The sequence below is a fragment of the Chelonus insularis genome, unplaced genomic scaffold, assembly GCF_013357705.1.
Source record: "Chelonus insularis isolate UGA/USDA-ARS -01 unplaced genomic scaffold, ASM1335770v1 contig_55_pilon, whole genome shotgun sequence".
In the NCBI taxonomy this organism is placed as follows: domain Eukaryota; kingdom Metazoa; phylum Arthropoda; class Insecta; order Hymenoptera; family Braconidae; genus Chelonus; species Chelonus insularis.
The window spans coordinates 436,872-452,776 of NW_023276643.1; the positions used below are offsets into that span (position 1 = coordinate 436,872).

General features: G+C 33.0%; 1 protein-coding gene across 1 annotated transcript in view; it reads right to left on the reverse strand.

Moving 5' to 3' along the window:
- KaiR1D (Kainate-type ionotropic glutamate receptor subunit 1D) overlaps positions 1-15,905 on the reverse strand; it is a 472,789-nt gene that overhangs the window by 170,472 nt on the left and 286,412 nt on the right. Inside the window, exon 4 of the mRNA XM_035088617.1 lies at positions 7,419-7,603. Within this exon, the coding sequence (XP_034944508.1) occupies positions 7,419-7,603 (185 nt within the window). The remainder of the gene's footprint in view (positions 1-7,418; positions 7,604-15,905) is intronic.

Sequence of the window (15,905 nt, forward strand, 5' to 3'; positions counted from 1 at the left end):
TTGGAAATTGTATAAAAAAATTTATATTTAACTGAATCAATTTCATACGAAAAAATAAAGTTTACACTGAAAGTAAATGATGCTTATGAATGATAGTGTTTATATAAAATGCAACTAACTATTCTCTATGATCTTCCTATGAAACCATTTAAACTGTTGTATTCCATAAAAATATTATAAACATATAATATAATAAAAATTACAGGTTAACTTACATTCGAAAACTGGAACCAAATGCAATAATCCCCACAAGTCCAATATTGTCTTGCTATCCATTGAAACTGATTAATTACTTTACTTTTGGTTGAAAATTCAGCAAAAATACACATGAAATAAACATTTTTCACTAGAAATAATGACACAATAAGTACGCTGTTCACTCTTTTGTGGTTCATGAATAACTGATGTCTCTGGACAAAGACAAGTTTGATCACGTTACAAGTTATAATAATGCTTTTCCAAAAATTACTAAGTAGATTGTAATTTTTTCGTGTGGCTTATTAAATAGTCGAAGCAAAATGACAAAAAATACAATACAAGAAAGCAAACTTGTTTCGTAGAAATTCAAAATATAAAATCACAGTCTTTTGCACGCTCCTGTTTATTCGATAAATTTCAAATAATTACTAACCGAAAGATGATTCAGTGAACACATTTTTAATAAGAGAAAGATGTACATCAAAATTGAATCGATGTGCTTCTCAAACGATGAAAACAATAATAACGGAGTCGAACGCATTGAACACTCTATATGTAGATATACCTTGAGCTGAAGAACGCTAGTTTTGATGTTCTTGAGACAAAAAGTTTTTGAATATTGAATATAAATTTTACATACTTGAATACAAGTATACAGCTAATTTTTACTGAGTGAAGTATCAATTAGAGCAGGGGAAGGTGGGATATCTTAATGCAGCAACCTCTCACTCCATCTCAGCTTTTACACTAGATGTATGCTGAAAAGAAGTGATATTTTAGATGTCTTTTAAATAAATTATGACATCACGCTAAGCTTTAAAAATTCATATACAAATAACAACTATGAAATATTGCATTATTAAATCCATTCTTCTATTGCATATTTTTGCTGATCAATAGCATTGAAAATTTCAAGAATCTATTCTACTACTAGCAAATACCAGCGACTTCGTCCGCGTAATATGTATAATCACGTTAGAAAAACTTAAATTGAAGAAATAGATCACGTTTTTAATTGTTTATAATGGTCTTGTGTGTGTGTCTATTCATGAAGCCGTGAAGCGTCTGAGTTGACGTCGTTCGTGCCAATGTAACGAAGATATTGGATCGAACCAACTTGAACTAACTGATGATATATGACGAGAGTTAGACTGGTTGGTGAGTTCATAATTATCACTATAGATGATTGACTGTTGAGTTATTCTATTTTTTGAGAAATACCGAGTTGGGTAGCATAACATTCAACCCGACGACAGAACATCCGCGATGAAATACCCTAGTAGGGTATTCCAATCTTGCCAGTAAATGAAGTTATCATCCAGTCATGACTGAGTCAAAATCCACGCCACGTGTGACGAGGAAAATGGTAGCATTATTTTAATTTTAATATTCTGTGATGACTACTGTTGCTTATTAACTCCTGACAAGCACATAGGGTACAAAGTACACACCCCAAAATTTTATTTCGTTAGAATTCTCTGTATGTATTAACAAAGGGCTTTCCTCTCCAGAGATATTTCGTTGAGACCTTGAGGAAGTGTGTTCAGTAGCCGTTGGTGCGATTTAGTTGTTACGACGCAGTAAGCGCGGAACGTTGTGGGTACTTTTAACCTAGTGTGCCAGTAAAGTGTAGTCAGTCAAGTGTTCAAGAGTTTTTTCTCGGATCATATGAGTGTTTTTTCTTTATTTACGGTAAGTAATAATGTATGATTACATTTGTATCACAAAATATTCATACGCTTATGTAAATTTATATATTTATATAAATGTATATTTCATATATAAATTGATTTATATAAAATATTTTTAGGGAAATTTTGAATAATTTTGTAAATTGTAATATTTGTTTTAGATGAATAAACGAAGGAGAAATTCTACTGTGCTTGTTAACGACGAAACATCTGATGACGAGATAACTGATGTCGTTTGAGATGATCAAGCCTTTACTAATTAAACGCTATGGGATTCCACAACTACGAAAAAACATTAAAACTGCAATTGCTCAACTTCTTAATCACGGAACACCTGTTGTTAATTATTCTGGAGTCATATTAATAGCCAAAACAAGATGTTCATATAGTCATCACTCATTAGGAGTTGAAACAACCATGATGTGTCCGCAGTGTGAAAAATCTACGTGTAGAAGACATCGATGCCCTTTGTGCGTAGAGTGTTGTAACGAAAATTGTATTTAAAATATATGTTTTGTGGTTATTAGTATTTTTGTGCATGAAAATGAAGATTACAATGAATAATAGATCTCTGATTTCTTTAATAACTCGCCCAATACCTATTTTTTTACATACGCTTCTTTAATGAATTCAAGTAGTAAAATGATTATACCTTTTGAAGCGGATTAAAACATGCATTTCACCATCTTTTAGAGCACTTTTTGAGCTTTCCAAAACACTACATTTTTTTATATTTTAATCCATTAGAATCATAGATACGGCACGAAAACAAAAAAAATCTCAAAAAGACGTTTTTTTTAGCTTTGGTGGTATTTTTATCTATTACCATTGACACTAATTAATTCATTCATTTTATACGGGATTGTTTGAACTTTAATTCAAAAAAAAAAAAATTCTTAAACTTTATTAGGGACCAAGATATTTGAAAATGAATTGTGTCGGGTACTTTTCACTCTAAATGCCTAAAGAGGTATACCGTTTAGATGTGTGCTTGTCAGGAGCTAAGTTGTGTTTGTATTGTACAAATTTTCCCGAGTATAAACAAGACTACGCTCACGTGTTCATTTATGTACTGTGAACTTTAGTGATTCATTTTGAGACATTAAAAGTGTTTTAATATGACGTCATCGGTTGAAAATATTTTAATTATTCGTACATTCGCGCTTGAGCAAAATGAACTTATTACCAACTTTATCATCTGTTAGTGAGAGAACTTCATAGCAATCAAAAACTCTGATCACCAACTTGATAAAAAAAAAACGTATGATGGCTCCATGAATAAACTCTCATTTTACTCAATTTTTGTGCAACAAAATTTTTTCAATTTCGTATATTATGAATGAAGCAATGATAATACTTCATAGTATGCTTAATCGAAAGTCAACGATCGCTTTCCGATCAAATTCTTAATCTCAACCCATGTTTATGTTATAATAAGAAAAAAATTTTAAATTTAAAAATTATAACCCGCAAAAATCATCTTATAATTTGTATAGATACACGGTAGTGCCTCGTCGTGACGTAAGGGCTAAATGGCGGCGATTTATGCTTGGCGCACGAGACACTACCGTATCTCTTGATACTAATACGCAGTAAATCGGGAAACTTCGTCTTTCTGTTCTGACGTTACTAGCTTCAAAGAACCCAACGGGAATGAACAATACAAATCTAGTAACTATTTGGCACAATAATGAAAAGCCGTTTATTTTTTTTTGCACACAAATAACTATTAATTATTTATATATTTATTAAAAAGAAAGGGTTAGAACTGACGTAACAAAATATCGTCAGTAAAAGTTTGATTCATAACCTGGTCGATTTCATAGTTGACTTCAGTGGTGTATTACAAAGCTTGGCGTCTCATTCGCCGGTAAGCAAATTCTTTCACACTGTCTCAAGTTACTCCAAAACATCATAAATATAACTATTTGTTTATATGTATGCAGTATACCGACACTAAACATTTTTAGATGAAATTATTAATTTGAAATAAAATTTATATTTTTGGAATCTGACCTCACATGTCAAATTATTCAATTTTTACTATTATATAGAGTACAGGTGAAGTCTATTGTTGATTTTATTTCATGATTTAAAGCTTATTGAATCAAAATATAATTTTTCACAATTGTGTGACACATTTTTGTAGCAGAGGTTAGAATCGCAATTGATCATTGCCATTATTTTTCAATTGAAATAATCATTTCATTGACTAAGAAAATTTTTTTCGTGTTCAATACGGAGATAAATAAACTGCAAAGATATAAAAAGTGGTTGAGAGTAACTCATGGTAACAGAAACATTCCAAAATCTACTTATAGTTATTGGAAAATTAAAAACACATCGGAGTATCGTGGTAGGAGTCGAGTAGGAAATTATAGGAGAAATAATGATTTAAATGTGAATGCTGGGGTGTTTGACACAGTAAATAATATTGAAACACATAATATTTCAGATGACAATGTTAACAATAACATTGAGATTAATGTAAGCAAATATGAATTATATTTAAAAAAACATGGAAAGATACTAAAATTGATGTATTTCTCAAAAAATCATATAAAGCTATTGGGTTTCATAAATTTATCATAAACTTTTCCAGTCTAACAGTGATTCTGATCAATCGTCTGAAGAATTAATTGAAAATGAAAAACAAAATGTAGGCCAGCAGATGGACGTCAATGGAGATATACCTAACAATGAATCTCTAAGTAGAGGATACACTGACTTTGATTTCCTCTATAAAAATATATTAGAAAATGAAGACATGAATAACCTGATCTCAAATCCAGTGAATAAAACAAAAGGGGAAATTCTTTTGATGCTGGTGGAGTATGCAATTCGTAATAATTTAAGTCAAACAGCATTGACACAATTATTTTTTCTTATCGATGTAATTTTTGCGGAATCTATTTTTAACAGCAGGTGAGAAAATAATTTGCAAATTTATTGTCATGAAAAAATCTTATGTGAACATGACAAGATACCTATGAGAACTTGTATGAGATTTTTAATCATACAAGATAATTAATTTGTATGATATTGTGGGACTCCGATTTCCTCCGCTATGTTATTCTTACAAGAAACTGTGACGGACATAAGAAACATATATGATTCTTATAAGAATCGTATAAGTTCATGTATGAACTTATTGAAATCATATATGATTTTTGTAAAATCTCACAAGATTCCGTTGAGATTCTTATAAGATCTTATCTAAAACCTTGTGAGATTCGGCGGGCGGGAGGGCAGTTAGATACTTTGATACACAATGTACTATTAAATATAAGATATAATCATAAAAAAATTGACCTGTACCTATGAATGAGAATATTCAAAAAAACCGTGTTTATTATGATGCTTCCTTAACCCTTCTATCTACGCTCTTTCCTTTTCTTTTATTCCATAAAAAAATTTTGTTGCTCATGCATTCGCTACCCTATATGACCTTTAAAGCAAGAGTACGTATAAGTTGGCCTCTGCGGATAACGTAAATTATGCATAAATATCTCAAGTAAGTTCTGCTCACGATTTATCCAGTAGACGTCGAAAGCATCTTATAGTTTCCTTACTTCCTAATTTATAACTCTACGACAGAATTAAGCGAATTCGAGCCCTTTCTGGACCTTTGTCGAGAGCAGCAGAGCAGAATTTATCATTATTATGTAAAGTTACTATTGCAAGCACATACGAGATTGAATACTCGACATCCTATATTAGTTGTATCTATCCATCGATCCATGAATTTATGTTCTCTTAATATATACGTATATCAGGTTTACTATGCCGGTCAGTGTCTTACAGAAGAAATGATTTTATTCAATTTAGGAGCTAGCAATCTTGCATTATCATATACTCTTGATTTTATTATAATTTGCTTATATAATTTTCTGTCCAACAACAAAAAATTTTAGCTATATTTCGTTTACATGGAATATTTATTTACACAGACAAGGATCTATGATAATTATCTAAACTCTTCTCCCTTTCCTCTGCCCACACAGTCTTTGAGACCAAGATTTGAACCAGGATCCTTGAACGTTGCTCGTTATATTTTCTTAACTTAACCACTTTAAATACCCTAATACTTTAATTAGCTACTCTCCTATGTGTTCTTATTACATACTCATTTTGGTCCGACAGGATCTCTGTCATTCCTCTTACTATTCAAAAAGTGATGTACTAACTGAGATAATTTTATGTTGAGTAGACAGTATAAATAATTAAAAAACTTTACCTGATTTGGGAAAATCAAAACCCTCAAAATTCAATTTCAATTACCTCTATCCATATTAGCTGTTAGTAAAGAAGGGGAATGTACTATACTATAATTATGCTGGAATCTCTGATGTTTAATGGTATTTTTTCTCTAAGAAATCTAACAATTGATTGTTATTGAAAATTATTACATATTCCTTTTCATGCACTTAATTCTAACTGATTAAGATCTCCATCTTAGACCAATAACTTTTAATATTGTTTGCAGTCAAACTTGTCTAAATCTAACCCTGTAATTTTTACTTCATGTATGTCAAAAAAAACAGTATACTATTATTCAGTCCATTTATTAGAAGAGGACATCGTACCTGTAATTTATAAAAAAACTGTCAAAATGTATGAAATTTAGACAAATTTGACCGTATCACCGATACAAATCGTAGTATTTTATTCTAATACATTAAAAATGTTTTTATATGATATCACCCATTCGGTTAACATTGTCTCGTTATTAAAACACTTGAAAACGTTTTAAAACAAACACTAATATTTGCAGTTATTTTTTGATAATGTATTCAATCTCTCAATAACATAGGTGTACGACATTCAATTTCTTCAGAACTTTTTCGTCAAGACTAGTTATTTTATAATTGTTGAACGTAATAATAAAGAGTATATGAGTAAAGTTCCTAAGTTAATTATAATTTTATAAGCTAATGAAGTTTTTATTAAAACCGAATTTCATCAATTTTGCTTCCTCAGAACTATGATTAGATTTTATCTTTCAAGTGTACTCAATAATTATAAGCGGATTATTGAATGTCTGAAAATTATTCACATAGAAAACTTCTTTGAAAAAAATTCTATCGCTATCATAATTGTTAGTCTTTGGAAGTGATTCGATGGAATGTAAAAGTATGAACAGTAAGAAAGTAAAAAACCGAAGGTAAGTGGAAAAGTTCAATCTAAAAATCAAAGGAGTTTCAGACTTCGAAGCAACTTTACTTTATCGTATGCATTGAAGTTTTTATATTTATGTTTCTTTTAGATAAACTATATGAACAGTGTGCTTTGATCCTCAAAATACATTAGAGCATAAAACGTATTTCTATCTTCGGGTTTCCACGGTTGAACCTCTTTATTTTTCCTTTTCGTTTCTCTGTATACATATATTCTCTGTATATATATATTATATCTACATTTCGACGGATCAAGCTGTCATCGTTGATAAAGTCACATCTGAATCAACTAGCTGGATAACGAAGTAAAGCTAGATAGAATTGGTAAAAGAATACTGTTCTAATTATTTACCTTTGATAAAGTCGTCGGATGAGGATACAAGTTTACAAGACAACTTTCACGTCGCAGTCGATAGTCCCAACGTGTTTCTAAATGTGGTATTTCCATCGTATCACAGATGCTTTGCACATGAGATGCGGTATGTGCGTTCTGCGGTCCAAATATTGCTGCCACACCCATACCCAATAAAGAGCACACTGTGAATAGAATAAAACGACAATTATGTAATAGGCTAAGTCAAAACTGTATTCTTAAAAAGTGCATTCGGATGCAACCAAATTTCGCAAACATGTAGAGGGTCTTGTTGGGAAGGTTGTCGGTTACTCTTTATTAATCTAAGTTGTTTATACCAATTAAATTTTTGAGCCCAGGGGAATAAAGGTTTTACTGCAAACAACATCCAAGTCAAATTTTCTTACCGGGATTATCTTTATTTCGATGCAAGATATGACCTATGGAAAGTTCATTGCAAAACCATGTGCGCAAAAAAAATTATTGAAAATTGAAGGACGCGGTAATAGGTTCTTTTTCAAATATCTCGTAAAATATAAAGTTTATGGCAATTTTAGCTATTTTAAAATTCGTTTGTAAGTTAATTTTACATAAAAAAGGTTTTATACAAATTTCCGTAGAAACATTAGTTTTCAAAATATTTAACTGCCAAAAGTTAGTAGAGTGTAGTAGAGTAAGTCGCTTACAAAACAGATAAAACGAATGAATACAGTATTTCATAAAATATATGAACTATGTATATTTTTATCTAGCAGATTCCCGCGACTTCATTCGCGTAATATGTAGAATTACGTTCCATAATGAAAGATTAATTAAATATGGTTCGAATGATAATTTAATAATATAAATTAGCCAATTTAGATACGCATTGCGATGTGATAGTATTGAGAGAAGTAATAAATTTGTAGGCATTGATGAAGAACGGAAAAAAGGAAAATTCTATCGTAATATTTGATCTCTGCTCCTTTAAAACTATTTAATTGTTATAAAAAAAAAAGCTACTTTCCATTAATGTTACATGTGTAGTCATTTTTATTTAGAAAAAACAAAAAATTTCCCGTTGGAAAAACTCGAATACCTTGCGTATATCCCGTTTTCAATTGTTTCTAACGAGTTTAATTGTTATAAACACTTTACATAAACAAAAAGTAGCCTTATAACCTTCTCAACAACCCCCTCTACATGTCTGCAAAGTTTGGTTGCAATCGTATGAGCCGTTTCAGCGATTATCGCGGACAGACAGATAGACACTAGAATTTTAAATTGTAGTATAGCATAGAAGATTTCGATATAACATGTTCGTTGTTTTAGTATGGTAACGGCTCGCTCGGAGAGCGCGCTTACAATTTCTAGTTTATCTTTAATCAATAATAATAAAATTATATATAATCGATATTTTCAATATCATCTGTGGAATGTTGTTGTCTTTGTAAGCGAACTGATTCATGTTTAATTGTGCGTAACTTTGTCTTTTTCCCGTGTATATTCGTCCAACTGAGATAAAAGAACGCAATACGGCAAAATATGGGTGTATTGTGTCTCAATACGGACGAAAAATACTACAGCTGCCTATCAAGCTGACTGTTGATCGCTAAGGAAAAAAGATAGTTTCAACTCATTTGTGGACATCGATTTTTCGATTCTAATGAGAATAATACCCTTTAAAATTTCACGGAATCTTTCTAAATTCTCTGAAAATTTTGAGAAAGTTTTGATATTCTCGAGAAATTTCTAGCAACGTATAGAATTTTTTCTATTGATAATACATGATGAGTAACTTTCCTTCATTAATAGAAAAAATATGTCGTTGGGAGAACTCGTACATATTTCAATGGTCTCGTTTTCAATTATTTTTGAAAAATGCAATTGTTCTGAAAGAAAATTCTTTTTCTTTTATATCCCAATGTCAATAACTTTTGTTTAGTAAAAGAAAAAATTAAGCGTTGAACGATTTCAAATATATTGCCTAGATTCTTTTTGTATAATTTTTATAGACAATTGTATGTTTTCAACTTAATTTTAGTAAAAAAAAAATTACGTGTTGGAAAAACTCAAATATCTTGCATAAAGCCCGTTTTCGATTATTTGTAACAATTTCAATTTTTATAAATGAAAGATGTAGGTTTTTATTTATATAACACAGTTTGTAACTGTGTTTTAAGAAAACAAAAAATTACACGCTGAAGGAATTCAAATATATAGAAGATGATTATATCCTATGATAAACGACTTTTTTTTGTAAAAATAATTCAATAATTATCAAATGATTTGTAATTGATCTTTTATTGTCTAAAGAGACCTTTAGCTTTCAGTAATCCTATAATAAAAAAATCACCAATGATTAAAATATTTTACCTTTGTGGGATTTGAACTTACGATTGTCAAAATGCTCACAATAGATCCAGAAACTCAGGACTTAATTTACACAGCTCTCTTAATTTTAAACTCTTTATAAAAATATGCATACATATGTCCCGACACCACGATCATTGATCATATAAGATTGGAATCGATAAGCGAATTTCTGTGAAGTCGTCCGCGAAAAACCAAGGGATATATAATCAAGTCAATAAATAAATAATATACGTCTATAAATATTGAAAAAAAAAAACGGAATAATTTAGATTCAAGCGCAATATGCAGTTTCTGTTTTACTACAAATTCAATCGTTATAAAAAAAAGAGGAGGGTTCCTTTACAGTTTACATTGTTAACTTCCCATTAGGAGGATATTGAAATTGGGTCGATTGGTAAAATTTGAATTTTCATCACATCTCCCCGTTTCATGATATTTGCAAGCATACTGACCAATTTTTAGAATGATGTGTGTGTACGTACGTACGTATGTATGGACGTCAGCATTTGTTTCGTTTTCGATATTTCAAGAACGGATCAAGATATCGACTTTCACCAAAATTGATTAGAAAGATATGGTTATAAAAGAGATCTGAAAAGAATTTGAACGAATTGGGTCAAACCGTTTCTTTTTTATATAACAAAATAACTAATAGAAAAATGAAAGGATTAGCTATTTAAAATACTTTTAAGTCAAACAATAACAATTTCATTTGAAAAATAAGTCGATATTGAGTAAACATTATTGTTCACAACCAAATATGGCTTTTAACAATTAACCATTGTTTATAAAAATATGAATTCGTTACAAACGATTACTAATGGTAAGTTCGTCGTGTTAGCACAGACACAGTGTGCTCAGACCTATTTTTTGATTCTAGTGAAAGCAAAAACTACGAAATCGAAGTACTCGAATATATTGAATAAATCCCGTTTTCGACTGTTTATAACAAATTCAATTAGTATAAACAAATTGAATAAAAAAAAAGTAGCTTATATCCTTCCTGACAATGGCCCCTATATGCCTGCAGAATTCGGTTGCAATTAGAATAGCCGTTTTGGAGATTACCCCACACAGACAGACAGACAGACAGACACTAGAAATTTGTATAGTAGTATAGAACATACTAGAAATATAACAGGAGCTCTGTGTGCGCTGTCTCAAGTCAACAACGTGAAAAATTATTAACTTCCCAGTGGAAAGTTATAGTAATAGATTCGATATTGCGAATTTTGAATTTTGACATATCTCCACGTTTGAAGGTCCCCAAAGTCGAATACAACTATTTTCCAGTGGACGTCTGTGTGTGTGTGTCTTCCAGTGCGTAATTTTTTCTTTAACTGAAAAAAAGCTTTAACCGTACGACATGAATGGAATCTCACTCTTTTTGTTCATAACAATTCAATCGGTTATAAATATTCTCATTCATTACGAAAGCGAAGATACTCACTCTGTATCATATGTTATGTATTTTTGCTCTTTAAAGGTGTCAATATGCAAACCATATGCTTAACCTTATTTACTTTTAAATTAAATATCAATTTAAGAATAATTTGACGATCAAATAAACTTCATACGAAAATTTACGAGCCTTGAAATATTATTAATACAATGTTCAAGACAAAACAAGACTTACAATTTTTAGAGATGTTTCACGACGATCTGATTTCGATTTTATTTTTTCGACACCTGACTGATGCATCAAACTTTACGTATTTATTTGGTCGACTGTGACATAATAAGAAGTCCCTTGCTTCAGGCGCGCACAAGTCCCTTCGCATGGTCTTCCTCTTTTTGGAAAGTTAACGCTCTTCTTACGTCACGTACTCTTTTTTTAAAATTCCATTGCTTTTCGCCACGTGGGTTTTCCAAAAGCAATAAAATATCTAAAAGATGATTTTCTGAACTATTATTCGAAACCTTTTCTATTTCAACGAAATCTTAGAAAAACTCGAAAAAAATAACTTGAGTAATAATCATTAACCTCAATCCTCAAGTTTTATTGCTATTCATTTTTAGCTTCTCTTAAAATATATTTTGAATAATTATGTTGAATAATTGAGATTCATTCAAACATTACACCCTTTGTGTTAGACGGAAGTACGAGAGACAAAATTTGATCAAGTACGACGTTTTTCTTCTTAAAATCAAACATTTAAAATACGATTAGAAACACTTACGATCAGGCAAAGGCCTACAGGCCCATAAGTCTAACCTCCTTCGTTCTAAAAACGCTGGAGCGGCTTGTGGACTGTTACCTTAAGGAGAGCGCACTGTGCACCAAGCCCTTGTGCTCAGCGCAACACGCCTACCAAAGTGGCAAGTCTGTGAAGATTGCCCTCCACGACCTCGTAGGAGGTCTGGAGAGAGCCCTGTAGACAGGCAAGTCGGCAATTGGGGTCTTTTTGGACATAGAAGGGGCGTTTGATAACACACCCTTCAAAACTATGAGCGAGGCAGTTCAGAACTTCGGAGCAGACGTCACGCTTGCACGTTGGATCATGAACCTACTCGCCAACAGAACGGCCATCGCCTAATTAGAAGGTACGGAAGATCGAGCTGCAGTTGCCAGGGGCTGCCCGCAGGAAGGTGTCCTATCCCCTCTGCTGTGGACCCTGGTGGTGGACAAACTTCTTACGAACCTAAAAACGGCGGGCTTCAGCGTTCAAGGTTACGCTGATGACATGGCCATCACGATCACAGGCGACGATCTGGGAAGTCTGTCCCTCAGGATGCAGATGGCCCTTAACGTCGTTGAGAAATGGTGCCAGGTTCGGGGGCTCAGAATCAACCCGAGCAAAACTGAACTGGTCTTGTTTACAAAAGGAAGGAGGACTGATTTCAGGCCTCCCTCCATCTTTGGCAAACAGCTGAGATGTTCGGAAACAGTGCGCTACCCTAGAGTAACCTTAGATAGAAAGCTCTACTGAAGGGCACATGTGGACAAACAGGTTAAGAAGGCCACGTTTACCTTCTGGACCTGCAAAAGAATGTTTAGCGTCACATAGGGTCTAAAGCCGAAAACAATAAAATGGCTGTACACAGCTGTTGTCATTCCCCTACTAACCTACGCCTCCATAGTATGGTGGACCTCCGTCAGGAAGAACGTCTGCAGGAGGCGACTAAACAAAGTCGTTAGAGCGGCACTGCTGGGTATAACGGGAGCTCTGAGGACGACCCCAACCCTAGCTATGGGCTGCCTACTCAGCATCCCTCCGCCGAAAACCATGGTGGAAGTGTTAGCGAGGAGGGCGACCATCCGCTTAAGGAGCCATAGACAGTGGAGGAGGTTTCGAGCAGGGCATGTGGCGATCTTGGCCTCAGAGGCCCCCACGGGATTCAGTGGCAAAAAGGGTCGACCGCTGCCCCAGAAAGCTAGAATTCTCACCCGGATACGGAGTCATCTTCATGGACAGACGGACCTAGATGGAGGAAAGCGAGGAATCGCTTACTCCCGAGGGACCTGTCTGGTACGTGGATGGGGTGAAGTTCAAGGGGGGAGAGGCTGGAGCTGAGATCTGGTGCAGGGGACCACAGGTGGAGGAATCCTACACCCTGGGCCAGGACGCTTCCGTTTCCCAGGCAAAAGTGTACGCAATCCTGATATACGCTATGCATATCACCAGAAGGAAATACACTGAGCAGCATATTTATATTTGCAATGACAGCTGTGCTGCCTTAACAGCTCTTTCGCAAGTGGCTACCTGTTCAGAACTCGTGGACCACTGCAGAAGAGTTCTAAAACAAGCGGCATACCGCAACCAACTACAGCTGCTAAAGGTACTGAGTCACTGCGGTATACGCGACAACACCGAAGCTAATAGGCTGGCCCGTATTGGTGCTAGCGGTGGAGGTGACAGGGGTCCAGTGGAGATTAATGCTTCCGGGGAACTTGTAAAGGCACTAAGGGACAAGTGGATTCACAAAAGATTCACCAGCTGCTGGGCGGAGACGAATCCGCGTGCCGGTGGTGTGGTGAGGAAGGGGAGACGCTTCTCCACATCATAAGGGAATGTTCGGGGCTAAGGGAATCTAGGCAGCGCCTGTTAGGGAACCTTGGAACCGACGCACCCATTCTTGTGACGGTTGAGATGGATAGGCTTCTGCAGTTTTGTTACGAAGCCAGGCTGTACGAACCCATAAATAATTAAGACCGCCTTTACCGTACATGTGGACCCAGGACAATGGCTCCGTGGCTGAGTGCAGGGGAGGCGGGTCAGTGAAGATATCAGTGCTCTGTAGTGGTCTGAATGCGACCCGAAAGGTCCACACGACCAACTTCCCAGTGGAAAAAATAAAAAAACAATTTGAATAGAACCCGTTTCCATTTTTTATAACAAATGGAATTGTTATAAACGAAATGAGTCTGTTTTTATTCATTTGATATGGTTAGTTACTTTATTTCTGTAAAAGAAAAAAAATTATGCGTTGAAAGAATTCAAATATACCTCATAGACCCTTTTTTTATTGTTTATAACGAATTTTATTGTTACAAACGAAAAAAGTATGTTTTCATTTATGTCATACGGTTGGTAACATTTTTTTAGTAAAAGAAAAAATTATGCGTTAAAAGTACTCTTATATATCGAAAGGGTCCGCATTTTTATTGTTTACAACAATTTAAAACTTATTATTTAAGTATCACCATGATTAACAATTATTGGTTAGCAACGATGTTCAATTATTATGGACACAATTCCATATTAATGACAATTGTTATTGACTATTATAGCGTCTTTAATGCTGTTTTCTCAGTCCTGACACGAGTTTAAAATTCTTTCATTGCTGATTTTGTTTTTAAAAATTTTTTTTTTTCGATGAAATACTGTCATCATATTTTCATACAAGTATTCTAATCATTCTATATTCATATTTTCTAAAAGATTTTAAAATTTTGTCTAAGAAATGGTATAATTTATAAATTGAGAAATTCAGGACATTTTCCATTTCTGCTAGTTTTTTGGTTCTGTAAAAAAAACTCGGGATTCGCAAAGTCGGACCCATTTCTATAACATCCCACTGGGAGGTTAAAAAAAAAAAATATTAATTATTTTTTCATGAGATCAATTTCAATCGCAAAAGTATAAAAATTAACGAGATACGTGTCTGTGCAATTTTTAAAATAACATCAAAATTGATGCCAAAAAACTATTTTTTTTTTTCGAAAAAATCCATAATAAGAAATCTACGACTCAAAAACTGAAAATTGTTTTTGATGGGACTAATTTCAATTTAAAGAGTATAAAAATTTACAAGATACGTCTTTTTGCAATTTTTCAAATGACATTAATGACAGTAAACAAATTCGCAATTAAAAAATTTTTAATTGTTATTGATCAATTATTTATCGTCACAATAATTACCGAATAAAATACGTCGTAATTAGAGACTGAGTAGTTTATGATTGGTCAAAAAATTGAAAAAAATCATTTAAAAAATTAAACCATTATTTTTTCGTATTCATTTTTAATACTGTCGTGAATATATATTTTTGCATCTTGTATTTATTTCAATTTTGGTGAATAGTCATTATTTTATATGTGTATAAAATCGTGTGCTCGAAATAGGAATACTATTATTTTCTATTCTCACAATTGTGTAACACTCAGTAATTAAAAATAAAAGTTAACCTCCTTAATGTTGTTCCATTCCCGAGTCAAAAAATTGGGACTCATTTTGTCTTCAATTGGTCTTTAATCGAATTTCAATATATATTCGAGACTAAAGGACTAAGGAGTCTCATTTTATCCGCGGTTTTCGATTATTAAGACAATTTGAGACTTTTGAGAAGCTTAGATTTTTTTTTAAATCTCTCTTTATTCTCAAAAAAGTCTCATTTTGTTGTTATTGAGGAAAAAATGAGTTCTATTTAAAAATTGTTTGGTCCATTATATGAGGACAGGATGAGATACATGAAACGTTATTGGGACTTTATTGAGTAAGCAAAATGAGTTTAAAAAAAGGCTGGTGTGACAAGAAACATTGAGGTCTATCTGAGACTAACTGGGATTTGGTTGATAAAGGCTTATGAGGACTAAATAAAACATTTGAGGTAAAGACATGTTAAATGAATACAAAATGAAGATAGTATGATCGAAAACATTGAAAATAAAATCAATTTAATATGATTGA